This window comes from Dama dama, chromosome 24 (assembly GCF_033118175.1).
Source record: "Dama dama isolate Ldn47 chromosome 24, ASM3311817v1, whole genome shotgun sequence".
In the NCBI taxonomy this organism is placed as follows: domain Eukaryota; kingdom Metazoa; phylum Chordata; class Mammalia; order Artiodactyla; family Cervidae; genus Dama; species Dama dama.
The window spans coordinates 26,506,409-26,534,312 of NC_083704.1; the positions used below are offsets into that span (position 1 = coordinate 26,506,409).

The window sequence follows — 27,904 nt, forward strand, 5'->3', positions numbered from 1 at the left end:
GGGTGAATCAGTGCCTGGGAGAAAGAGGCCAAGGTGAAGAGGGTAGGGACAGGACAAAGGTCATCAGAAGTGGCTCTGACCCATATGTGAAGGACGGGTAAATCACGGCGTGGCAGACAAACTGCAGTGGTATTACTCAGGGCTGAGCTGTAAAAAAAACAACATAAGGTTTTTATTCATCCAGTTTTATGTTTCCCTTAAAGACTGTGCTCCATATAATGTGCATATGTGAGTACATAAAACAGAAACAAAATGACAACTCAAAAAAAAAAAAAAAAGAATTCTTTTAATAAAAATTACTCATAAAAATCCTAATAAATTTCCAAGAGCAAGATATTTCTTAGTACATTTATAAAAGAACATTTGGTCCTTTTACAAAAAGCTCCCTTTTAATTTAAATACATTTCTTATTTACAGGTTACACATAAAATATCATTTATAGTTGCAAAGCATATTGCACATTACAGACAGAAGCATTTGTGTATTTCAATAGGTTTTCCCAGAGTTTCCAACTCTAGATTTTTTTCCTTTTGTAAAAACAGATTTACCTTTCTTGGGCATAATAAATAAGAAATACAGCTTGTGTTTTGCTATTTAAAACTAAAAATATCTTTCAAAATATTATTTCTCTGCCTCTCAGAAAGAGGGAAGGGGGTAATGAATCGGGAAGGTCCACAGGTACTCGACATTCTCACCAGATTCACATCCAGATTCAAGTTGGGAACGCAACCCTGAGCCCTATAAAACCTGGAGACACAGCCCAGAGACCCCCCCTTCTCACTTTCACAAGAGTCCCTGCCCTGCAGGAACAGGCACTAGAGAAGGAGCTGGATGTCTGGGAATGCAAAAGGAAAGAAAGATCAAGATTTTTTTTTTCCCCTAAAGTTCCTGCTCAGCCACTGAGGGGCTAGGGCAATCATCCAGCCCGACCTATTAACCAGCATTAAATTTGAAATCAGCAAAAGAGAAAGACCTCTGGAAAAAAGGAATGTCTGATACTGTGTCTGTGAAACCCAAAGCAAAGGATGACAGTTTGCAATCATTCAATCAAGTGAGCTAAGAAAATGGCTGAGGGGTGTTTTTCTTTGGTGGGGGACACAGCGTGGAGGTGAGAGAGGAATTCAGCTGAGACCCTCAGACTGCACTATGGCACTTTCCAGCCAGGGAGTTAGAGACTAACTTCCATCTGCACAGGCACCATCCTGGAGCATAAATAACTAGAAAACTACTGAAGTGTGTGCTCTTGCCCTATGACCCAGGACAGCCTCAGAACCGGCGGATGCTGAAGCTCTCAAGGACAGACTTGAATATAGAAGATGATTTTCACCCAGGCCAGGACAATCAGAGAGCTAGCAAACACTTCCTTCATCACCTCCTCCTCCTCCAGGAAACGGAATCCCTCAGTTACACCATCTCAACCCGCGAAGCCTGCCCTGGAACGATTTAGAACTCTGTGGGGGTAGATTTCAACTAAACCCACAAAGGTAAGGTAGCTTCCCACAAAGGTTTGGCAAAATCATTTTCATTGGGTCAACTAAAGTGGAGTCTTTAGACACTAGCTGCACATGGGAATGCAAGGATGGTTTGGACTTTCCAAAGCATGGAATGTTTGGGATCAGGGTGTTCCCAGGGTAAGTCACAGAGCAAGGAACTTCCCCTGACACTCCTGTCCTCAGCCTTCCCTTCCCTGATCTCTTCCAACACAGAATAGAAAGAACAGCAAAATCCCTACAGGATACATCACAGTTGTCGACATTCTGATCTTCAAAAAGAAAGCAAGTTTTGAACGTGGCTCAGAGAACCTTCTCTTGTAACTAGCAAGAGATGGCATTCTGGCATCCAGTCACTGATGGCAATCTGAAGGCTTGGCAACCAGGGTGAGAATGAGCCCCTCACCCTCGGACTCACAACTGGTACAAGTCCAGGGCCTGGAAGCTGGGAGGGAACATGTCTCCCATCAACCTGTAGCCCTGAGGTGCTTCTGCAACACTCAGGCCCTGGCCCCTGGTCCAGAGCGGGAAGGGCGATGGGATGCCTGAGCCCACAGGAGGGGGTCTTGGGGGTGTGATCACACAACGGTGTGATCACGGAGGGCCCACTTTCTTCCCTGAGGTGCCCCATTCTCCCAAGAGGCTCACTGATAGTGCCACCTTGGTTTACCTGGAAAAAAGGTGCAGGGACACTTATGTATGTGTATGTATTTAAAATGGGATATTTTGGTTTCAATGAAGCAATGAAAACATTGAAAAAATATAGGATATCCTCAAAGAAAATTTCCTATTCAGTAGATGAGACAGTGTTGATAAATAGAACGCTTCTAAAATGAAGGAAAAATGTAAAATAAGAAGCATTTGATGTGTTTTTTCCTTTAAAACAATTTGCACAGTAAATGTTAAAAAGACAGGCATTTATTACTGTGACATTTATTACTGAAAATCCCTTTTCTAGAAATCTCAAAGAACTGAATTATATATCCATTTTAAAAAACAGTAACACAAGTTTTCAAGAAGAATAAAACTCCTCTCTTTTGATAGGAAGTGCAATGGCTTATGCAGCACTCTCTTCTAGTTTTAAAAAAACTAAAAATCATTTGAAGTGTGCCAGCAGTAATGGGCGCACCACACACGACCGGTGAAGTTGGAGGTTTTGAAGAGACTTCCTACCCTCTCTGCGGAGATTCATTTCAACCTCCGACGCTACAGGGAAGCCAAGCTCAGGGTTCAAGCCCACCTCTGCTTTCTCTGAGCGCTCTGCACAAGTTCAAAGAGACACAGTCCATTCTCGCTAAGGAAATAATGACAACAAAGAAAAGAGGCGCTTTAGCACGACTTCCTTCCTATATACGCTTGCTTAAAATAGCATGCTGAAAGGCAAGGACGGGCCAAGAAGTGTTCCCAATCTACCTACCTGATACCCCATCCATGCCCCTTTCACCGTGGTCTCAGCATGGAGCAATGTGAAACCAGCCTGCTAAAACCACAGCAGCAGCTGTGACACCCAGTGGCCCAAACAAAAACATAAGGCACTGATCGGAAGCCTGTATTACACCCAGGAACGGCTCAAGGACGCCAGGGAGTCATCTGCTCATTTCTTTCTCCCGGACTTGGCTAATTGGCACTAGACAGAGGAAACAAAAACAAAACCATCCCAACCCAAACACGGTCAGAACTGAGAATGCTTGGTGAGTAGATGCAAGACTCAGATGATCACAGCTATTTTTCTCTCCCTAAAAGGCACCTGGTTCTGAAAGTGGGGGAGATCCTCAGGTAAGCTCATGAGAAACAGAGACCACCGCCTGGAAGACCTACCTGCTAAGCTCTTATCCGGTGATGTGACAACCTAAGAGACTGCCTGTTAGAATTTGGCTCCCTTTGTGAGCAGATAATCTTGTCACTGTGACAATCACACCGGGGGGGCACAGATGCATAACGGGATTTTTCCCCAGGTGACTGACAGTCACGGGTGGAGACCTGGGAGGGAGCCCAGTGATCCAGAGAGAGGGTAACAAAATACAACAAACAGGGTGGTCAGGGAAGCCACAGGACCTGTTGCACAGAAATTCACTCACAGTCCTCTGGTGGAGAGGTAGTCAGGCTGCAGCCACATGCGCGCAGGCAGAGGAGACCTGACTCGACAGACCCCGAAGTAGGAAGCTCTGAGGATCCAGCCAAAGACAGCCCGTCCATGGGGCACGTCATAAGAGGCCAACTTCTACGTACCTTTCCACTTCAAAGTATATCCTTAAGACAAACCGGGGATTTTATTGAACAGAAGAGAAACACTAAAGTGTGCAAGGATCTACCAGATGTGCGCGGGGAGCTGGAAAGAAATTCCTACACCATCGTAGACGGCCAGACTTCCATCCTCCTCCACTTCGGATCGGGTCTTGGCCTGGCCCGGGATTCAGCTGTTTGGGTTTCAGATGAGACCACACGGGGGAGGGCAGATCAAATCAAGCCAACCATCTGGTCAATCTGTCGCATGTAGATGCTCTTTAGGGGCAGGGCGTATCGCCTCTCATCAGGAACCCTATTGCACTGGAAAGAAAATCAATGAGGTGCCATCTGAATGAGTTAAAACCCTGTATGTTAATCCCTCAGAAGGCGTGACCAGATGACCTCCCCTGAGGTTTCTCATCCTGGCACTGTAGACTCTTTGGGCCTATCCTGGGCACTGCCGGATGGTTAACAGCATCCCTGGGCCTCTCCACCTACATGCCCCTCACCCCTAACCCCCAGCTGTGACAACCAATGTCCCCCGACACTGCCTGATGTCCTTTGAGGAGCACAGGTACCTCCAGTTTAGGACCACTGATGTAATTTACAGATGAAGATGTAGAGACCCAGGGAAACTAAAGACGTGTACCCAGGGACTTCCCTGGAGGTTAGGACTCCATGCTTCCACTGTACAGGGCACTGGTTCGATCCCTGCTCGGGAAACTAAGATCCCTCTCTCTCAGAGGGGACCTAAGTTTAAGAACCAAACGTGTTGTGTGGAAGCAGTTTCCACCTACATTCATGCCCCTCCTCAGAAAAACACGTTCCTGCTGCTCTTACTAGAACTTGCTTGCCCGGGGCCTCATCTCTGCAAGATCCAGACCAACAGGTCCTTCAGGTGGTCCCCACCCTCCCTCCCGGCTCCTGCTTTTTGTGGGAGCTGTGCCTTCTGCCTGCCCCTCTGGAGCCTCCCCCTCATCATTCCAGTAGCGACTGAGAAGCATGCTCCCGAGTGAAGCCCTCCTTATCTTGCCAGCAGGCTAATTTCTCCATCTTCCATGTCCCTACAGCGCTTCACATGGCCTCCTACTGATGAGCACTCCGGGGGAGCAGATCTCTGTCCACACCAGACCCTAAGCCCAAGCAGCACCAGGACCACAGGGACTGGCCCACATCCCCGGCGCCTGGCACGATGGGATCTGGTCTGTGAGGTGAGCATCTCCTTCAGTCCAAGTCAGGGCTCCACCATGCGCTCCGCCGTGTGACCAGAACCTTTCAGTGCCTCCCTGCTTCCATCTATGAAGCGGACACACCGACTACCTACCCCTCCCCAACGGACACACCGACTACCTACCCCTCCCCGGGCTGCTATGAGAAGTTCACATACTTAATTTCAGCACTTAGACTGGTGCTCAGCACATGTGAGCTCTATAAATGCTGACTCTGATGGCTACTTTTCCTTCTGCCCTTCCCTTTCCTTCTCAGTTGTGTTTTATTCATTTAATCTACACTCCATGGCCTAATGGAAATTTCAAGGACTGTGCTCTGCTCTGGCCTGTCAATTTAGTTCAGAGACTGATAATAAAGACTTTCAATGAGACACGAAAGGAAAAACTACAGTCTGGGACGAGAGGGCATGCCCTAACCCAGGTAGCCTGGGCGGAGGTGGCAGGACTCTGGGCAACAGAGGCTTCTCCTGAGGAGGGAGCTGGCGTATAACACAGTGTGAGATCGTGAGGTTCGCTCTATCACCGGATGCAGCACCCACGTCCAGACCTTCCTGCTGGGCTCAAACCAACACAACTACCTTTGGCTGAAAGGAAGAACTCGATAACTTGTTTCCAAACCCTCCCCACTGCTCCCGGGACAGTCCAGGCGTGCCCAGTTGAGCCCCCCTTTAAATGGGGCCAGATGCGTCTCGCACTTTTAAAATTCTTCGGCTACACCGTATGGCATGTGGGATCTTAGTTCCCTGACAGCTGATCAAGCATGCACCCCCTACATTGGGAGAGAGCAGAGTCTTAACCACTGGACCTCCAAGGACGTCCTGACCCAAGGGATGCTATGCACAGGCTCCCTGGCCCTTGGACTCCTGGCAGGGCTGGCCCACGAGAAGCTCTAGCAGATCGGAAGTGCTGTGTTCCCTTTGCCAGCCCCTTTCCCACACAGTCACAGAAGCCCACCCAGGGCAGCGGCTCCTGCCCAGGGGCCACCCCCGGCACAGGCTTCTCTGCATCAGGGTTCCCATGACCACCCTGCCCACTGGCCCCTCATCCCGTAGCGCTGACAGGCTGCTGGCCCCACGGTGTCCTTACACCCTGATGGCATCTACAGAAACAGCCCCTTGCTGAAACTCTTCTCAAATTATCCAAGCTGCGGGTGCCAGGAATATTCTGTCAGGAACCCTGGATGACAACGTGATGAGGAGTGTTTTCTCTACCTCCACAGACAAATCACCCCCCCGAGATAGCAACTTACATTGGAGCTGGAGTTGATGACTTTCAGCTCCTGAGGTTTAGGCCTATGCCCAGACTTTCCCACTTGGTCCGGCCCTCCTTCTTCAGAGAAGAACTCCTTCCAGGGTGACTCCCGGAGATGTTCGTCCACAGATATAATGTGTCCCTCAGTTGTAAACATGTATCTGGTTCCAGATTTGTGTACTGGGTTCTCCTCATCAAAGAGCTAGCGGGGGGGGGGGGGGGGGGGGGGGGGGGGGGGAAATACAGATACAATTGTAGCATGTTTGGAACTAATTCATGTGAGTCCAGACTACTTAGAGATAGGAATTTGCTAAGCTCTCAGACCAACCCAGGCTGTGAGGTGTGCATGCTAAGTGGCTTCAGCCAGTCTGACTCTGTGACCCTATGACTGGTAGCCTGCCCCGCTCCTCTGTCCGTGGAATTTTCCAGCCAAGATTACTGGGGTAGGTTGCCATGCCCTCCTCCAGGAGATCTTCTTGACCCGGGATCAAACCCACGTCCCTTATGACTCCTGCATTGGCAGGCAGATTCTTTACCACTAGCAGCACCTGGGAAGCCCGTGGGGCAGAATCAGCAGTTATGTTTAAGTTTAGATGTCTGAACTTCCCTGACCCCACCTAGACCTAGAGGTTAGAAAGCCCAGGGCTGAGACCCCAGTGACACTAGCCTGTATAGGCCCCAGATGGTGCTCCTCGCCCCGCTCCCCTGAGAGTTCAAGTGCTGGGGTTCAGGAACTGGCCCCCACCTCAGCCCTAAACTGTAAAAACTCCAGAGAGAAGGAGGTACACGGCTTATTCTTCACCGGACCCCCAGGGTCTGGCCCTGACACACACTCCTGCGTGGGTCTGTGGGAGCAGGGCACCCAAGGCGGTCCCTTCCTTCAGCAGTGGACGTGGGGGTGAAGGGTGCAGCGAGGGCATCTAGAAAGAAGACCTACCTAGCAGAGTAGGGACAGGTCAGAGTGGGAGAAGGCAGGTGTGCAAAAAATGACAAACAAGGCAAAATGTAGAAACAGATCTCTTCAAGATGGGAAAAAACCTTACAGGCATCTCAAGTATTTTACAAAGGAGAAAAAAAACACTCAGTGGGGCTGGTCTGTGTTTACACAGCTCGAAGGAGAAGAACATGGCCAGTCCAGGTTCTCCCCCTCCCCCATGACCGGATCGAGTTCTTTCTCTTCAAAAACCCTGGGGGTCTCCTTCATTCACTCACTCCAGGATTTGCCCCGTGAGCATCCCAGATGCCAAGGCTGCGGGACACGATGTCTGGAAGAACCACCTGAGCCACTTGGCAGAATGACAGACTCCTGTGCCTGCTTCTGAAGCTTCCAACTCAACATGGCTCTAATCTTAACAGGCTGACTCCAATCCAGCTTCCCCCGGGGCTTGGAAACCACTGAACTAGATACAGCGAACCTATCACCACTGATGGCTATCTCCGGATCTTGGCCTAAACACCCTGCTGTTTCCCCACCAGGAAGTCCCGACCTCTGGAGCCTTGAGAGAAGAAAAGCAGCTTCATGCCCTGGTGCCAATGCCTCACACGTCTACGGCTGGGTAGCCGAGTGGAAAGAGCATTGGACAAGGTATCAGGACCAGTGCTCAAGCCTTGGCTCTGCCACGTCAACATCCCCGGAACCCAAGGCAAGTGCCCTGACCTCCCTCCAGAGATGGCAGATCCCAAGGGGAAGAATGAACACCGACCAGATGATCCCAAAGGTTTCTTCCAGATCCAAAAGTTCAGTTTCTACCCAAACTGGTGAGCATGTGTGTCTGGATAGGGAGCTGGCTGGGCTGTGGGTCTCACGAGAGCACAGGTGTCAGGGAAAAGGAGATCAGAGACCCTGCTCTTTTCCTCAGAGAAGCCTTCCGACCCCCAGGCTCACAAGGGTCCCCTAGGAACTGCTGTCTGCACTCCACACACTGTGTGACGCTGGTCTCTCTGTGTGTGTGTCCTCGGCGGTACTTCCTCCATGAGGCCAGGAACCACAGGGGACACAGCAACACGCTTTTGTTCTGACAGGGTGTCACCCCTGGGCCAGCGAGATGCCCAGCACGGAGCAGTGCCTGCCCGTGTGTGACAGATGGAAGCAAAAGGCACGCTTGCTTGCTGCATAGCACAGAGCCATGCTCTGCAATGACCTACAGGCGTGGGATGGAGGTGGGGAGGTGGGAGACTCCAGAGCGAGGGGACATGTGCATACTTATGGCTCATTCATGCTGTCATATGGCAGAAACCTACACAACATTGTAAAGCAATTATCCTCCCACTAAAAAAAAAAAAGGCACGCTTGCTTTCAGCAGAATGAAACGCTCTGGGTGAATCTCACAGCACACGTACCAGATACAGGTATTTACAGGTCTCGCTGAGGAAGAAGCTCTCCATCCGGTCCTCCTTGGACTTGTCGATGACATGATGCAACGTAGCGTAGCCGCACCTAGGAGACAATCGTCCGGTCAGCCCCGCAGTGCTCCCTCCCACCTGCTCGTTCATTTAAGAGGCAGAAGCAATCTATTAACAGAATAACCGAATGATCAAACACCACAGGGAAAACAAAATAGGGTGAGTTTAAAGGCTACCTTTTTTTTTGGCCTCAACTAACTGACTGCAAATTCATTAAAAAGTGGTCTGGCAGCCAAATCACCAGGGGAATGGTTGGGAAAGGGCTATGAGGGTGGTGGAGAATGTTTACCAAAAGCAAGACAAGACACCAAGAAAAATGTCTGGCAGCAAATTCTAAAGGACTGATTTACATTTCATATCCCAATACTTGTAGACTGACTTCTCATTCGGATGGTCTAAAACAGTATTTTGTAAGAAAATATTTTTATTACTACTAGGTTAAGAAAAGCAGGTCACAAAATTTAGTTTTTATACATATATACACACATTACAGACATATATAAATGTATAAAAAAGAGTGTAAGACTCTATACTTAAATGCTAATGGTAGTTATCTCTGCATACGGAGATCACAGTGATAATATCCTACCTCTATATTTTCTATACTCCCTAAACTTTTTAGTATATGTATTATTTGTATAACAGGGAATTAAGTTACTTAAAAAGAGCCCATAGAGTCTGCTGGAACTCTACAGGAATAAAGGTGAAAAAAATTTTAATTCACACTATAATGGGCAGGTTCAACTACACAAAAAGTAAGGAATCTCCCTGCAAAATTAACATTAAGGCTCTGTTCTAAAAAGTAAAACACAAAATAGAATATTATTACCCCAGAATGACTCAAAATAAAAGTGGTCAACAGGAAAAGGAAGGAACTTAGGAAACTAACTTGACTTTTGTGTACTTTTCCAGACTCTGCAGAATGTCCATTCCTACATGGAGGTAGAAGGGGTTCTTGGTTGCCTAGAGAGAACACGAGAGAATGTGATCCAGCGGGGCCTGGGAGACATGCACCACACACACTGCGCTGCAGGGCTTTCCCACGGAGGCGCGGTCACTGCATCCTGCAGGGTCTTGAGCGTTAAAGGACTAAGGTGTGCTGTGAATTCTGGTCAAAGTGCACCTCCAACCTGCTTAACGCGAATGTGGGGGTGGGGACGGCAAGAAGGCCTGCTTCCAGGGCAGATTAACCCCGCCTTTGGCTCTCCTGATCCCCATCACGACAGGCCCGCATCTAAGCACAAATCCAGTTTCTGTATTGCCTCAGAACTCTTCAGAAATGTCAGCCGCGAGCACAGGGAAACAGGACTTTGCCTCCATTCCACGCACAGTGCTGGGAAGAATTGCCTGGGGACAAGATTTCTGAAGCATCTGCAGAGGCCTCCACACTCTGTTCTCTAATCGCCCCCAGAACACAGACCTGGGGCTGCTTCCTCTTCTGTCACAGGCTCATAGATGGTTTTGTGAGGGGAAGAAAAATTCTCTGGGAGGGCAAGACTTTCCTCCCAAAACTAGTTTAAAAGTTGGGGATCATCTACAATCCATTCCCAGTGCCAACCCCACAGCAGCAGCAGAAGCAAACAACCACAAAGTCACTGTCTCTGGATTAGGAGAGTGCAGGGAGCGGCTTCAGAGGGCAAGGCGGTAAAGCCGAAGATTTCTTTGGCTTCTAAGAAAATAGCCAATGTGAGGAAGAAGCTGCAAGAGGAAAGACGCAGTGACAGAAGCCAAGAGCCTAAACCCAAGGGCAACAGACCTCAGCTTAAGGGGAGGCCTCAGATGGTGCCCGCATGTACCCTCGGAGTGTGAGTGGCCTGACTCGGCCCTGAGTTCAGGGAGGCAGAATCACAGTCTGGCTCCTCCTGACAGGTTACCTACAACTCACAAGGTCTCTCTATCGATGAGGTCAATTACCAGCTGCACAGGATTTCTCCCTCTTTTAGAAGCAAATGGCAAGGATTTGCTGGGTTGTTTTTTTTTTTAATTATTGAAAAACTCTAAACTACAACACTGGGAATTCTTCAGTGGTCCAGTGGTTAAGAATCTGCCTTCCAATGCAGGGGACGTGGGTCTGATCCTGGGTCAGGGAACTAAGACCCCACATGCCGTGGGGTAACTAAGTCCATGTACCACAAGCACTGAGCCCACACACTCGGGAGTCCGTGCTCTGCAACGAGAGAAGCCCATGCGCCACAAGGAAGACCCAGTGCAGTCAAAATGAAAAAAAATAAAAATAAACTACAGCACTAATCCTGCTAGCAGAGCTCGTAAGATCTCCTTGCAAGGGCCTGCCCACTACACACGTCATTATACGGCTGCTGAACGGCCAGCTTCTCAGAAAGTGAGCAGCTCTGGGGCTATATTTGTGAATGGCTGACAGCTCCTGGTGTGTATATATGCATGGCGTGCACAGAGGTATAAATATCTGCCTTAAACTGTGGGGGAAAAGATTCTTCACAGTTAAAGTGACATTTCCTCTGGCATTCAAGTAATTTCACAAAAGAGAAAGACTATTATTTTTTTTTAAGGATTAAACAAAAATAGGTATTCAGATGAACCCCAGGTGATTCCCTTGCCAGCTTAGAGAGAGACTTTGTTCATCTGAATAATTTACACAGCCCAGGGTTCCACAGTACATGAGGACAAAACTGCGTCCCCCCAGGAGAGTTCTTTGGTCCAATATATTTGGAGAACAGTGAGTGCCAAATCTGCCTCTTGACTGTTTTAAGGATGGGAGAAACAAGTCCTGGAGTGAAGCCATGAGCCAGCTTTGCAGAATGTGGGTCACACGTGTACGTAACCACAGACGCCCTCCCTGTCCTTGGAACCACAGCTGACGCTCCGTGCTCACCAGGCTCTGGGCTGGCGGTCACCCTAACAGTCACTGTGAAGTAACTTGGCTCTCCACCTGACAGCAAGCACTCCCTGGGAACCGACTGCCCCGGTCCTCCCGGCAGTACCTGGTAGAGGAGGTACGTGGACTCCACCAGCTCGGGCCTCAGCGGGTAGAAGAGCACGTCGGGGGCCTGCAGCTGCCAGTTGTACCTCTCGGGGAGGGCCCCGTAGCGCTTCCAGATGGCGTAGTAGAAGGCATGCAGGCAGATGGCGTCTTCCACGTCCCCTATCAGAACCTGTGGGAGAGACGCGGGTCCCCAGGCTAGGATGGGGCTCTCACGGTGGCAGGACAGGACACACGGGCCCTGGGCTCCCCCTCCACCCACTGGCTATCTGATCCACACACATAGCCGGACACAGACCCAACCAAAGAGCTGCCTGTGGGACAGACACCACCCCCATCTGGCCACCAGCGCCATATCCCCGAGGACTGCAGAGGACAGAGGCTAGCTCCTCATGAGCAAAGCATCGACGGCTGAGAGATGGACCAGAAACTTCACACCCTCTACTTTTCAGGCAAGGCTTTGCGCTGATTCAGTATGGGGTAATTTTCAAAGAGAATAATGGACACCCACTGTGCCGTGAACTGCCCAATCTGAAGGAGCCAGAGAACGTTCCGGAACCATAAAAAGAAAAGAGGGGATGGAGCCCGTTCCAATGACTTCTTTCACTGAGCAAACGCAACTGTGACATACCTGCAGTCCAGGGAAGAAGGCCTGCAGAGAGTCGATCCACGTGTTCATGAGCTGCCCGCTGAACATGTTCACGTTGACGTAGAGGGGCGGGTCCCCTTCCCCCTCGTTACAGGCTTCCCGGCTGAGGAGCAAGCAGAACGGTCAGAGAGAGGGGAGAGACACGGCTCTAGCCCTGCTCCTCCGTCAGCCCCTGCAGCTTCACTTCGGTGGAATCAACATCAACCTTTGCTCCCAACACATTCTTTAAACCTTTGGAGACAGACCGCCTCTCCCTGTCAATACAGTACTCTAGCATGAGATGACACCTACTCTAAGACAAGTTCTGAAGCTGGCCATCCTAACACGTTGACTTGTCACTGCACTTTGCAGAAAGCACTTTGACATGCAGGTTTGAGTAACATTTCCATGTAATTTGGTATATTTCCCAGCCAATGCAAAAGCATTTCCGTACAGGGCTTCCCTCATAGCTCAGTTGATAAAGAATCTGCCTACAATGCAGGAGACCCCTATTCCATTCCTCGGGCATGAAGATCCGCTGGAGAACGGATTAGGCTACCCACTCCAGTATTCTTGGGATTCCCTTATGGCTCAGCTCGTAAAGAATCCGCCTGCAATGTGGGAGACCTGGGTTCAATCCCTGGGTTGCGAAGATCCCCTGGAGTAGGGAAAGGTTACCCACTCCAGCATTCTGGCCTGGAGAATTCCATGGACTGTATAGTCCATGGGGACGCAAAGTCGGACACAACTGAGCGACTTTCACTTTCAATTTGGTATAAAGAGTGAGTCAGTTCTGACCTGAGTGGGGAATCCTAGTTCCTTCTGCACAAGAGTCTCATCTCTAATAGAATCCTATACCGTGGGGCCCGGGCCTGGAGGAGCACATCAGAGCAAGGAGCTCACGGGTTACCACTCCATTTGGTAAATGTAGGGGCTTTAAAAAGCAAAAAGGACTGAACTCTGGCCAAACAGCCTGTTACCTAAACACAGCACTCGCACGTTCGTACAATAGCTAGGGTGGAAATATGTCCAAGAAAATCCTACCAAGCAGGCAACTCAGTAGCTGTCACTTGCACTGGCCACTAATAGACGCCAAGTGCACAGGGGAAGAGCCAGGAAGAGAGAGGAGGCAGAGGGTAGAAGCTGCTGCAGCTTCAAATGGCACTTCTCTGCCATCCTGAATGCACAGCTGACAAGCAGCAAACAGTCTTGTTTTTAACAAATACGTCATTTTGCTGTATAATAAAAACTAATGCAACACTGCAAACCAACTATACTCCAATAAAAATAAATTTTAAAAAATAAAGAATAATTACTAAGAAAACAAACACAGAGGGGGGGGAAATGTGGTAACTGTCCTTCCTCTCATCAAGTATAACGACCGAACCTAACTTTTCTGGAAAGTGAACCAGAACAACTGTGCTACAAGACAGCTCTGTGTACAATTAAAGCCGGAGAAACCCAGGGACGTGTCACTCCTTGTGGCAGCCACCCCCCAAGGAGCCCCCAGCGACCCCTCTCACACCTCTGTGCTGCCCCTCACACACTACATCAGCCTTGGTGTGCGTGAACAACAGTCCAGCAGAAGTGCTGGTTGTCATTCCCAGATTAGGGCGTGGAAGCACAGGGTGGTTTCTGGTGGTTCTGTCTCTCTCAGATCCCTCATTCTGGGGCAGCCGGCTGCCATGAGCTGCCTATGGACAGGTCCATGTGGCAAGGAACTGAGGCCTCCGGCCACAGCAGGGAGCAACTGAAGCCTGGGAGGGAGCCCTCCTGCCTGGCCCGAGCCGTGACATGGCTGTAGCCCCCACCAAGAGCTTGTGGGCGACCTCGTGAGAATCGGTGAGAGAACACTCGCTGCTTAAGCCACGAGGTTTCAGGGTAATTTGTTACACAGCCGTAAAGAGCCAACATACCTCTTCATCCCCAAATGACCAGCAAACAACTAGGAGGCAGTAAAATGAGGACAGAGACCAGAGACTGTGAATTACGTGGAAAAGAAAATGAACACTTCACCATACACTCTACCTGCTCAATGAAACAAGAAGATAAGACGGTGAGGAGACATACCCTCTTCTTAAGTAGTTCTGAATACTCTGATATGCAGCATTAAACATTTCTAGGTCTTCTTTTTCTCCAAAGAGAATGTAAGATTTCAAGAGGTATTCATAGAAGGAGTCCAGTCCGGCACCCAAGCCACTCTGCTTGCCGACCCAGTGGCCCGTCTGGATGTTCACAACATTGCCTGTGAAAATACGTGGAGCTCGTCAGGACCCAGGCTGGGGGGACAGGGGGCCTCCTACTTCAGCCCCGTGGCCCCTCAGTACCTTCATCCCGCACAGGAAAGAGGAGGCAAGGTGCAAGGCCTCTTGCGTGATTTGACAAATGTAAGCAAGACTGAAAATATCTATATTAGAATTTAAAACTGCTGTATACAAAAGTTTCATGTGACAGGCTGCAAGGGCTTATGGAAAATTTTAAAGTTGACAGTTTGGGGTGACACTGGGTGACAAATGGGACAATTATTTTATTTCTCCTGTTGTTAAATACAACAAATTTGTGAGAACCTAAGAAATAATCAAAAAAAACACTTTTAAATGTCAGTGCTTTTGCAATGACACTCTAGGCTCCAGGACCCCCAATCCAATTCCCTCCCAGTGGCAAGAAGAAAATATTTCTCAAAACAAGACAATTACAAGAGGCAACAACCTATTTTAAGATAACATCTTGAGGTACTAAAATACTAATAATTATTGAAGATAAATAATGAAGTACATAGGGGCTCATTACTCATGACCCTTTTTCCTACTTCAGTAGGAAATTGAATTTTTCAGTATGTTTGAAATAATTTCTTAATAACGTCTTGACCAAAATTCTGGAGGAAATAAAGAAAAATCTAATACTGGTTTAATCTGGCTTTCAACCTACTATCACATGGCGAGATTTCTTTAAAGGAGAAAGTCACTCTACCAGTTAACTCTAAATTCCTATATTTGGAACCTCGTACTGAAGCAACATCATTTGCCTCCGAGGCAGCTCTTTTTATAGCATTCCCATTAACAATTATTTTCAAGCGGAATATGCCAAGGGATTCAAATCAGAAGGGAGCCCGCAGATAGGAGAAGCATGATTCCATGCCATCAAACCTTCCAGCCTCCCTTTAAGAGAAAAGTCACATGCAGGAACACTGAGGGCCCCCCTCTCTGAGTTGTCAATTTTCAGGTTCCGTGGCACAAGGAAAAAGGAGTGGCGAGGAGGGAGGCCCCAAAGAGGAAAGGAAAGGGGGTGACGCTCTCTGCGCCAAGACCTGACAGGGTCCCACACCTAACAATCCCGTGTCGCTGCTCCGCAAGCTCCAAAGGGCTTTCACGGCGCGCCTGGCCACCCACTCAAACGTGGAATCCCCCAGCAGTCGGCTTAGAATCCCAAATTCCACCAGGAGGGAACCGGCACCGGCCGTGCACGTCTCATTATTGCTGTCTGGAGGAACGCCTGTTTTTAGATTCACCTGGGGATAGGAAGAGACAAAGGATTTGTGGCAACAGTGAAGGAACTCGCGTGGCCAGGAGGCCAAGTCGCAGCGACCACACTCCACGAGGGAACCAGGCTCACTGCAGGCGAGTCAGCCCCTGCCTCCCGCTCTACATCCGAGACAAACACGGGGATGAGTTTAAGACACACACACACAAGATGATACCAACACCAGAGCCCTGTGTCACTCATAAGAGCCAGTTGTGGGGGAGTCACAATAAAGATATTCACTAATATGCCTCTTTTCAGCAGATGTCCAGGTTCTCTTCATGGTTAGGCAGCACCAGGCTTTGGTACAGGGGACAAAGGCAAGCTGTAGAATCATGCAGAAATTTTAACTGAGCTGTTATGAAGCCAGTCCTGCTCAGCAAACATTAACAAATCTCGGGGGCTGGGAGAGAAAGGGCACCCAGCGAGAACGTGGACAGCCTGTTCCATCATGGAGGCTCCTGAGGTCTGGCAGCTCTCCACTGGTTACCCAGAGGCTGACTCAATTCCCAGAGGAGTTCTGGGCTCAGCAAATCAGATGCCACAAAGATAGAATCTTCTTCCCGATCTTGCATTTAAATCAGCAGCTAACTTACTGGTCTGTACAGGCTTTATTTGAAAGATCCACGTGAAATGTTCAAAACAACATACACTGAACTCCTATGGTATACATGTGAGGGTGTCTGGGGAAATGGACCCAGGTCAGAAACGAAGACAAATTCCCCTCACTGTTTTGTTGTAGCACAGGATACAAATCCCACCTGTAAAAGGGGTTAAGAAGACTGAGAGGAGGAACGTAACTCCCTTAAGAGGAAGGATAAGTCAGATATGTCCTATGCCCAGCACACAATAGGTGTTCAGTAAATGCTGAGTGAGTTAAAACCTATGTCTATCATATTTAGGGCTAAATTCTCTCAAGGACACAGATTTTCTCTCCCACATCAGCCCCACTCCTCCCCACAAATAAATTCATCAACAAAGAGTGTTCATTCAGGCAGGAAGTGAGTATGGAAACCGTCCACCTACCCGAGGGTAGGGGATCCCAGTCTTGGTGTTTTCAAAGGCAGGGAGGAGCCTTACGGCCAGGTCGTGAGCCATGTGCAACAGCTCGTTGTCGTAATCCTTAATCGTCATGTCGCCAAAGGGCTGCTTGGAGTCAGTTATTATTCTGTGGGCAGACAGAAGGCTCCCCAGGACCCTAAGGACAGGAAGAACAAAGAATAATAAAAACCATGTTGGCTGTACAATCCGGTTCAGAATGACAGCAGCAAGCTCGAATCCTCTATGGACTTAGCACTGCCTGAATCAGAGGGGCTGAACTTACTGGCCCCCTGACATTCCTCCTGGCCCCTGACAGGGAACAATCAATTGCTAGCTAAGCACACTGTTGAAAAGGAGAAGGCAATCCGTCCATCTGAGCCCACTAAGAATAATCCACTTCTAGTGATAACCGTGTTTGGTCATCGTCATCATCTCATCACAAGGGAGCGGCCTCATCATATCACTTTTTAGTACTAATAAACTATTCTTGGTTTCTCTCACTTGGGGGAGAAAACCTAGCCAAACAAGAAAAAAGAGCAAGATAACAAATACCAAGTAACTTTTGTAGCTCTGGCTGCCAAACAACATGAAATTCTCCAACTTCTGGTGCAGAGGCAAGGAGGGGAAGAGGAAGAGAAGAGGAGAGAATGACCCACCGAGAGGCGGGGGCCACCAGCTTACATCCCCAGCCCTCAGGGGCCATGAGTTCACGTCCTCTCCAGTGAGTTGAAGTGGACTGTGACATCTTTCAGAACTTTAAATAAATGCTACATCTGGAATGTTATGCAAGGATACAATTTTCAAAGTTTCAGTGGACTAGGAAAGCCATCACAGTCTATCAAACTAAAAAGGTGAGATATAAAACATGAGCCAATACATTAGAGTGAGAGATGCAGGAAGTTAGGCGGGTAGAGAGGAAAGGAGGGAGAGAGAAAGATGCACAGGGAGCAAAGTGACCCACAAGGTCAGCAGTGGTTTTCTGCAGGTGGTAGGTGAGATGAGAAACTCTGATTTCTTCAGAAATACACAGGGGTTTTCCTAGGACACAGTGAAGGAAATCAGACCAGACCTAAAGTGAACTCATGAAAAACTCTTTTAAAGGAACACCTATCTAAAATCCACATTAAAGTGTCTTTCTATTTAGCCCCAAATGGAATTACCTTGAAATGGCAATTGTTTCCGTTTGATCCATCCAAAAGAGATGAAAAAGGGACAGTGAGCCCACGAGGTCTACATGGACTCCCTAGCTGGACCCCATGGCCTGTGAACCCTCAGAGTGATATTCCCCTCACTCACACACACAAGAGTGGCTTTCAGTCTGTTTGACAATCCTTTTACCTGATTGTGGCCTCGAAGACTTGGACGGTAGAATCTTTGTCAAAGGAAACTGTGTTGATCACTAACTTGACTGCTTTTTGGAACTCGGATGAATTTCCCATTATCTTTAAAAAGAGGAACACAAGCCATTATGATGGCATGAAATGACGCTGAGGTTACATGATCACAGGAGCTGGGCCACATCATCTGAACATCTGTAAGTGCTGTGGTTTTACCACTCAAGGGAGTAGAAACAGAAAAGCCCAGTTATCTCTTAGAATACATTCTGGGACAGACGGCAAGCCCATTTCCACCAAACTCAAGAACCAGACGGCAAAACTTTGACAATAACTCCTCATAAAATCATTAGCAGCCCTCATCACCCCTTCCCATCCTCCCTCAGCTTCACTCTGATCTTATTTAGCAAGGCAGGCACTACAGTTCCTGAAATGAGTAAAAACCAATCCCAAAATTAAAGAAACAAAAAACATGATATTCCCTCTGTTCCTCAAATAATTCAACAGCTTGGGCGCTTGGCTCCCAGGAGACTTAAAACATCTGGGAAATTGCCTCCTTGCTTGTTACCCAGATGTCTGAACACGTTGAGAAATAGTGGTATTATCTTTGGGAGGACAGCATAAGGCCAATGGCATTCAAAACCAACACAACACGCAAGTAACCAGCTCTACGTCCTTTGTAAAAAATATTCTAGAATTATGATTCCTATTTTTGGGTGGGTGGATATGGTATCATTCCAAGCTTCTCTCTCTTATGTGAAGTGCAAATTGAGCATAAAATATGATAAATTAACCTGAACTGAAATGTTTTCATGCTGTTCAAAATTTTATGACCATCCTGGGACTATAATGACAACATAAGGACACATCCAAAAGAAAAAGAAAGAAAAAAAAAATGATGTCATTGAGACACTACTTTTTCAAGTGTGTCTTATCTCCTAGTATTTATTGATCTAGTGCATCTTTTTTCTCTTTCTCCCCCTCACTGTTATTTTGCTGTTCCATACAGAAAAAGTACAGTTCCTTTTCTGGCTTTTAGTTTTGTTTTTCGTTTTTTAACAAGATTATGCAATCCGGCTGCAAGTTGCATCAAGTAGTCAAGGGACTGCTATTGTCTGAGTGTTTCCCAAATACACCTGTTACAGTTTGTTTAAAATGTTAGCAAAAGCAAAGGGAAACCTCAACAGAAGTAACATCTGAAAAAGAAGGCTGCAGTGTACAACAAAGACCGGATATTTCTACCTTGAAAACCACAGAAATGGGTCTGTTTCCCTACAGATGTTCACCAGCAGCCGAATCTGTTAGCAGCTGCAGATGCTGATATGAGCTCAGAGCACGAGCAAGACAGAGGAGGAAGGTTTCAGTGACATATTGTAATTTACCATCTTAGAAGCTACAGAACAGAGTAATGATGCTTTGAAATCGCTCACTCGGGCTTAAGAAAAGCTGGGTTGGACAGAAGCACTACACAGGCTAGACTGCAGAACTTCTCACAGCCTTGAATAGGCTGCTGTGCACTGTGGCTTTCCAAGAGTGGGCAGACTGGGAGGATTTCTCAAGTTCGTCTGGGAACAGAATTCTCCTTTGCGGGAGCACACCCTTGGAATGTGTGTTGGGAAATGTCAAGATTCGTCAAAATTCATTTTCTTAACACCTACTGATACTCCCACCACGTGTCGGACACCATGAGGTGTGGACAGAGCGCAGTGATGAAGAGGCGAGGTCTCTGTACTTCACAAGCACGGCAGAGAGAGAAAAAGATACAATGGGACCAAAAGAGAGGGCTCGGGGAGAAAAGGCGGCCTTTCATAAGCTATATATATATGCATATGTCTTGGGATTTTTTTTTTTTTTTAAGCAATACTTGTAGGCTGAGTCAGCCTCTGGTATCTTCAACGAGTTAACTCTAATTAGGGTGAACATACTAGTCTGGGCGGCTTCCCGGGTGGGTTCAGCAGTAAAGAATCTGCTTGCCAGTGCAGGAGACGCCAGGTTTGACCCCTGGTTTGGGAAGATCCCCTGGAGAAGGAAATGGCAACCCACTCCAGTATTCTTGCCTGGAGAACCCCAAGGACAGAGGAGCCTGGCGGGCTACAGTCCACGGGGTGGCAAAGAGCTGGACACGACAGAGTGACTAAACAACAACACTAGTCTGGGCCCATTCTGACGAGTGACGGTAGATACTGACAGGCAGCAGCCGTCACTTGAGAAGGAGAAATTAAACTGAGAAGGGAAACTAAACTGCTGTGTAACTACAGCCTGGCAGCACGCAGCCCTGGACTTCCTGCAGACCGCGAGCCTAGGGGAACACACAAAGACCGCTCAAGCTCTCCCCAAGTTCTGGTAATTCTGCTGCTCGCCAAGACCTAGGACAGCTGTAATGCAAACTTGGCTAGCGTTACCCAATTCTAACTCCTGACACTTTTAAACTCTTTTAAGGACAGTTAAAATGCAGGATTGGGAATCGGCTACAGTAAAAATTTTCTAATGGTAAAAGTGTGCTGAAACAATGAAGAAGAGCCAAGAGGTAGTAAAACCAGGTGTATAAGGAAACTTTTTAACATTCTGCTGGAATACAGGTCCTCGTGAGTGAAGCAGAGCATATGCACAGGGCAGCCTGGTGATAAGAACCGTGCACGGGGCCTGCCTGTTCTCCACGTGCGAACGTGTGCAGAGGTCTCCAGCTGAGGGAAACCGATAAGGGCTCAGAAGGTAAAGGCAGTCTCCAAGTTGGCAGCCCAAGTCTGGAGTTGGCAGTGTCCACACGCAACTCAGAAAGCAAAGAACACAAGAGTGTTCAGACAGATGGTCTCTTGCAGAGGCTGGGACAGGGCTTGGACTTGCTCTCAGGGAGTCAGGAGCTGTGGGACCTTTCAGGGGATCTTATCCCCTGGAGATCTTGACTTTCACTTCAGAAATCTTAACTCCAGTAACTATAAACTGATTCCTTTAAGGAATAAAATAGTGGGAAACTGGGACAAAAATAGGTTTCCCCAAAATAATCACACTGCCTTCTTCACATTTTTAGGGGGATCACATTTCCCCTCATTTTACCTTCAGTGTTTTTCTTGCTCTCCATGTTAAGTTCGTTAAAATAAACAATGACTATGAATACACTCTGAGTATCACATTTCCTGCAATTCTCATCCCTGGGGGGGAAGCAAAGGTATTAACTCCAAAATATCTTAATTAACTTAAAAAAAAAATAATAAGGCTGAACACTTACTGCAAGGGTGTCCAACGCATCAACCAGAGTAAGGGAATAATTCCCTAGCACATCATTGATGTTCAGATTTGAACTGAAAAAGAAATGAAATGAAAATTACACAAAGGTACTTTAAAAGGGTGGGGGGGGGGACAATAAAACTAAACACTCATCAGAAAGTAAAACTGCTGGAAGCTTTTATTTATTCAGGGACTACTGTGGATGGATCAGTTGGGCAATGGTCCTTCTGCCACACAAGGGACAACCTCCACAGTGTCACAGGCGAGCAGAGATGCATGCATTTATACTACGGTATAAAAAAAGGGCATGAAACAGGAAGCAAGGAAATGGAAAACAAGTCGTTGCTCTCTCTGAGATCCAGTTTTATCGCCACAGATGATCTCTCTGTCTAGCTTCAAAAAGCTCTGATTTTGAAATCGTTAGGAATGAAAAAGGAGAGTGCTTGTCACATGACCTGTAACTAAAACTTGAATCCAGAAATCAGACCTGCGCAGATTACACACACAAAGCAGCAAATAAATACCTCAACTACGGTCCCCATCTCACTCATCTGTCCTTTGGGTGGGGGAATAAATTAACTGCTTTCTACATTGTTTCACTAACATGTCACCCAAAGAATCCCACCCCTCCACCCCAGCTCCATCAATCTTGAGGAGGTTTAACAGGATGGTAACTTTAACAGAAACAAAGGCAGGGCTTCTCGTAACGAGAGCTGTGTTAATGCTTCTGCCACACACCTCCTGCCCCACAATCAACACCCATTCTAAAATCATCTTCAGATGCCAACTTCAGGACCACAGCGAGATTAACTGACAAGTTCTTTGTAACGCTAAAAAAGCCACCAACACAACAATAATTTATCTGGGAAAGGTGGGGATGGAAAAAGAGTGAAAGTCATAAAGTTAGTTTGACAAATTCTAGGGGGCTCAGTTATTCCCATCCCATCCCCACAGACCCAGGAAGTACTAATAACTGCAGAAGCTTGAAAACATTTGGAACTGAGGAGAGAAATGAAAAAGATGTAAGTAAGGAGGGAAACAGGATGACTGTTTAAAGGTTATGAGTATGAAAGACCACAGTGAAAAAGCCATAGTTTTGTTTTCAGCAACGGATGCACCGATATTATGACATCTTCCATCCAATCCCCAGACCACGTTACCGACTCCTTGGGTGTCTCTAAAGGGTCCTGTCCCACAGCCCTGGGGACAGCAAGCATCTCTGTGTTCCTGATGCTTGCTCTGCCTCTCAGAGGCCTCCTGTGTGCCTTAGCTGGGGTGAAGCAGGCCCCATGTGGCGCAGGTGCAAACAGCTCCAACACTTCACATCTTCTCTTACCTGAACGTTAGTTTTATGTTGCTTATGCCACTTAGCCTAAGGCAAAGAACGTATAGCAAAACTTTACCTACATTTTGTGCAGCAGGCTATCTAGAAGGGGCTGTCTAGGAACCTGGGCAAACCCGTGTCTCACAACCATGAAGCCAGCACACCGCACGGCTGAAAAACCGCACCTGCTGCTTCCAGCTGTTGATTCTTTCTAAACACACGTACACAATCGTAAAAGGTCCTCTCAAGACACGAGCTGTGGGTTCAAATCTGCACCTCCAGGGCAGTGCCAGCCAGAAAAGGTATAGGAAGGATTAAAAGCTGGAGGAGAAGGGCAAAGGAGACAGAGAGATCCTCAATTCAGCCAACTCCAGATCATTCTCCTGGACTTAAATATGTACCTCCCTTGCTTTGCTGTTCAGAAACAAAGAGCTGGCTCCAAACATCCATCTCAGCAGAAAATGGGGCCCCTCCTCACTTAGCCTCCAGGCTAGATGCTGGGTGAACCGCGTGTGACCACCTTCCCAAGCAATACCCTCTTCTGTGGCATTTGTCGCCCTCTCCACTGGCCCTGGCCCCTGGAAGGAGTGACTGGTCTGGAGCCCTGTACTCCGTCCCATGTTTTACTGTGCTTTTGCTTTTAGGACATAGCTAAAAGGGACTCAGGTTTAAATACTTCTCAACAGAACACCCTCACAGTCACTGACAAAGAACCGGTACAAGAGCTGTCACAGGAAAAACTGTATTTATGATAACTGGTACTTCCTTCTCTACATTCAGTCAGACAAATCCACTCAAAAGATCTAAGGCGTTCACTAAAACACCTTTAAATTATTTTCTACCAGATCAGGGTTCGCTGGTGGCTCAGCTGGCAAAGAATCCGCCTGCAATGCAGGAGACCTGGGTTTGATCCCTGGGTTGGGAAGATCCCCTGAAGAAGGGAAAGGCTACCCACTCCAGTATTCTGGCCTGGATAATTCCATGGACTGCATAGTCCATGGGGTCACAAAGAGTCAGACATGACGAGCAACTTTCACTTTCTTTTCACCAGATCACTGATACACACTCTTTTCAAATGTGCCAAGAGAGAAAAATAGAAAAATGGAGAGGGGAAGAAAGGAGAAAATAAACATCACAAAAGCCTCTGGGCCTAACAGCACCAAAGTCTCATGATTCCATTCAGGCCAGCCCACTGTGCAGTTAAGACTGCAGACCTGTTCTGTAGAGATCTTCTTGATCACCATCCAGCCTGGCCAGGAACTCAAACTTCTGGTACAGAAACGGGTACTCAAGAATTGGTAACAGGCTGGGCTCAAAAGTGCTCGTCTTTCCACATAAGTGGCTGCCAAACCACGATGGCACCCCACTTAATTCATCACGTATGGCTATTCATGACCCTCACTCTGAATTTTTAAGGTTCTTCTCAACCCAGAACAGAGAAGATGGAGAGAACGTTGGCCTTTCATAGGAAATTTCTGGTAATGTTCACAAAGAGTGTTCAAAATTAAAGATATGTGTTTAAAAAAAAAAAAAAAATTCCCACATATACTTAACCTGTTCAGAAAGCTACCTGGTGCTGGGGTAGGCACAGAGTACTGCCTACAAACAAACAGTCCCTGTGTTCAGGGATTTGATATTCTGGGGAGACAAGACAAAGGTACAGGAAGGTGAACTCACAACAGTATTCAACTGTCGTGCGATATTAAAACGTGGAACGGTAGCTTCAAGGAGAGGACCTAAAAGGAGAACTGAGTAGATCAAGGACAGTCATCTTCAAACAGTTCAATGACGTCATGGAAAAAAAGACTTGCGCCTGATTCTGAACAGGCCAGGATTTCAGGAAGGAAGAGGAATGTGGAGGAGCCATCCTAAACGAGAGGTGCCTAGGAACCAGTCCATGTGGGAACCAGTATAGGTTTGGTTTGATTTGCTTTCTTGTTTGACCTGCAATAGCGTTGGGCAGAAAGCAAAGAAGGGTCACATACCTGAGGTCTGAAATAACATTGTTGGTTCATGAGATTGCAAATTTTTAATATCCAGATTGACTTGAAGGAACCTGAATTTGGATCCTCCAACCCAAACTGGGGGTGTGAGAGGAACTGAGTTTGCATAGTGATCTGTAGCTGGACAGAAACAGTTGCTATTTTTAAACAGTGTTCCGGTTTTATTTATTTCATGTCAATACTCCTCACCCTATCTCCAGTCGAACAAGACAGGCAAAGTTAAGCCTTAAGTAAATGTGACTACAAAGAAAAGACACATATGTTTAGCACTCGCATTTCGTTTCTGTACTTTTTACATATTATTCAAATAGTTACTTTATTTTTAACACGAATCATGAGAATTCACTTGACAACAATTTTAAGAATACATCTGCTTAAAATAAATATCTGGAGTATATTTATTACTGGCCATTTATTTCAGAGGTATAAATGTGGCTTACTGCTTCCTCAAAGATACTAAAGTCTGAGAGCAGCTATGTTAAAGGAAAAGGAGGAAGAAAAAATAACTTTTCACTTTACAAGTGGCCAGGGTCTATTCAAGGCTGCCATAATCCCAGAGCTCTTTCATCTCCTCAAAGACACCAAGGCTGACTAACCAAAAGGTTTATTATTAACCTATGGGCACAACTCTTCTCATACAGTATCCCTTCGATATTTCTAACTCCGTCTTTCCAACAGTAACATATCTATCTGTCTCAAAGCGAGCTGACCCCAACTTATCCAGACTGTCACTGAACAGTCAAATCAAACCACTCATCAGCATATGTCATCAGGAAGCAAAGAAAGTCAGTTAAGCAAAACAACTCAATTTCCCCCAATCTGGAAAAGCCCAGTAATGCTTTTTAAATTTTTTAATTAAAAATTTTCTCCAAAAAAAAATTGAGATAGAAAATACACTTCTGTGTATAAAACCTGATACAGTGAAACATGAAAAAATAACTCATCAGTTTCCTAGAATTCTAGAAAGGCCCAGTCCTTTTCAGTTAATCCAGGATGTGCCCATGGCTTCATGAAAAATCATTCTCTCCAAATGCAATTTAAGACAAGAATTTGTAGATAATCAAACCATTTTTAAAACTCTTCAATCCCCTTTAGTGTATGGGTTCCTTTTTAGGACCTAAGGACTGAACTTGGCTGCTTCTCATCAGGTGAAGGAAATCACAAGCCTCAAAAGTCCAAAGGGACCAGCAGCCCAACTCCTCCAGTCCCACCCGAGGGGAGCAAGCCACAGAAAGACAGTCACCTATCCAGTCTAACAGGGTTAGTGTCAAGGCACACTGGTTCCCTCCAACTAGGAGTCCTCAGCTGGGAGTGCTGCCCTCTTGGACTCCGAGGTCAACAGCGGTGACCCTCGAGCTCAGCCTCTGCAAACACGGCTGACAGAAGGGGAGGGCTGGCAGATCTTTCCTCACAGCTCTGCCACCAGAGTGAGGGAGGTTATGGGACAGACCCTACAGGGCAAGGAAGGTCACCCCGAGTATCAGGACCCTAAATCTGGACCACTCAACCTCTCTCTCCCCCTTCCACCTAACCATCCTCAGCCTAAGGAGCAGCCCCTGTCAATCAAGCAGAAAGAGTGTAGCCCTGTTCTGCCTCAAACTCACTGCATGGCTTTAAAAGTCCCTTCTCAGGATCAACTCCTGAATTTTTATATTTTTATACAGTTAAGTTGAAGTTGGCTAGAAGCGGGGAGCTAAGAGCTGGTCTTGAAGCTGCGTTTCAGTTTCATTTGACGTTCACCTGGAGAAAGGGTTGGAGATGGATGTTCAAGCGCCCCCCCTCCACCCCCGGCCCCCAGCCCAAGCCACTTCTCGGCCGTGCCACTGTCCCTTCAGCTCTCTGGGCCTCAGTTTCCCCATCTGTAAAAGGGCTCAGCTGCCCAGTAACTCAGAGATTCCAGGAGAATCAAGACAGAAGACAGCCACGGACCCATCCACGCACCCCACTGGCCCAGGCCGACCTCAAAGCGGGTGAGCCGAGGCGCCGGGCGCTGCCCCCGGGACACTAAACACCCGGGCACCGCCGGGGGAACCCGGAGGACCTAAGGCTGCACCCGCCCGGAGGACGGAAGGAAGCGCGTGCGGCGCGCGGTCCGGGGCGTCGGGCCGGCGCGGGCTACTCACGGGTCCCCGCGGTCGGGTCCTCGGCCGCGGCAGTGGATGGGGTTGAGCTCGTCCTGAGGAAAGGCGTGCGCCATGTAGTTGTCGTAGCCGAACACGAACATGCCCCGCGCCAGGTCGCGCATCTGGGCGCGCAGCTGCGGTGGGAAGGCGCTGCTGTAGCGCTTCTCATACTCGTCCCGGCCGCGGCCCCGGCCGCCCAGCACGTAGCCCCAGTGGGCCGGACCGCACACGCCCTGCCCGGGCCGCCGCGGAGCCCGCCGCCGCCTCCCCTCTGCCGCCCCGGGGGCCGGCGGCTGCAGCCACGACGGCCCCGACTGCCCCCCGGGCCGGTCCGCTGGCCCCGAGGCGGGAGACGCGGGGCCGTCGGGACCCCTCAGGCGCTGGAAGCCGAAGCTGAGCGGGAAGCGCTGGTAGAAGCCCATGCTGGGCCCCAGCCCGAAAACGAGCCACAGCACTCCGTGGAGGCCAAGCCGAAGGAGTACCAGCCCCAGGACGAGCGCTCGCCATTGCATGGTCGCGAAGGCGCCGCGGGCATTATTTTGAAACGCGGGGGGCCTTCCCCGCCGACCACCGCACCCCACGTCCGCCCCACAGCTCCGCTCACTTCCCCTTTAAGGAACTCCCTCGTGACGCACCAGGAACTGGCCCATTGTCCCCCCCACCCCTAGCACCTCGGGCCCGGCCGGCCAGTCCCCGCATTCGCCCGCCCAGTCGCCCGGATTGGCCCGGCCCCGCCCGGCCTCGCAGGGAGCGGCCCGGGACTCCCTACCGCGCCATAGGCCGCCCGGACGCCCTCAGAGCCGCGAGGCCCCGCCCCCCTTCCGCCCCGCCCCCGGCCCGGCGTCCGGCCCCGCCCCCTGGGCAGTCGGAGTCGGACCGGCTGGCGTGGCGAGTAGGGGCCGCTCCGGCTCGGGACACGGCAACTTCCAGCCAATGGGAGCGCGGCACGGGAGCAGCCAGCTGCCGGACAAGGACGTGGCCACGGGCCCGCCCGGTTCCGTGTAGAGCCTGCTTCCCGCGGACCTGGGACGGAAGAAAACCACTCCAGCTCTAGGTTAGGGATGGTGACAGATAAAAGACGTAAGGAACGAGGAGGAAAAAGGACATTTCTGTAAGGCAGGGTTTTTCATTTGTCTGTTAAATGGTAGG

General features: G+C 48.5%; 1 protein-coding gene across 1 annotated transcript; it reads right to left on the reverse strand.

The window, feature by feature from the left end:
- Nucleotides 1–143: 143 nt before the first annotated feature.
- On the reverse strand, nt 144–27,380 carry EDEM1 (ER degradation enhancing alpha-mannosidase like protein 1). The gene is made up of 12 exons (XM_061128042.1): nt 26,756–27,380; nt 21,307–21,379; nt 18,085–18,188; nt 16,732–16,903; nt 15,511–15,694; nt 14,257–14,431; nt 12,190–12,310; nt 11,560–11,730; nt 9,489–9,562; nt 8,537–8,633; nt 6,195–6,398; nt 144–4,037 (listed from the first exon to the last, which is right to left on the reverse strand). The coding sequence occupies exons 1-12, from the start codon at nt 27,265–27,267 to the stop codon at nt 3,948–3,950; spliced, it is 1,977 nt and encodes a 658-aa protein (XP_060984025.1). The 5' UTR covers nt 27,268–27,380; the 3' UTR covers nt 144–3,947.
- Between the last annotated feature and the right edge of the window lie 524 nt (nt 27,381–27,904).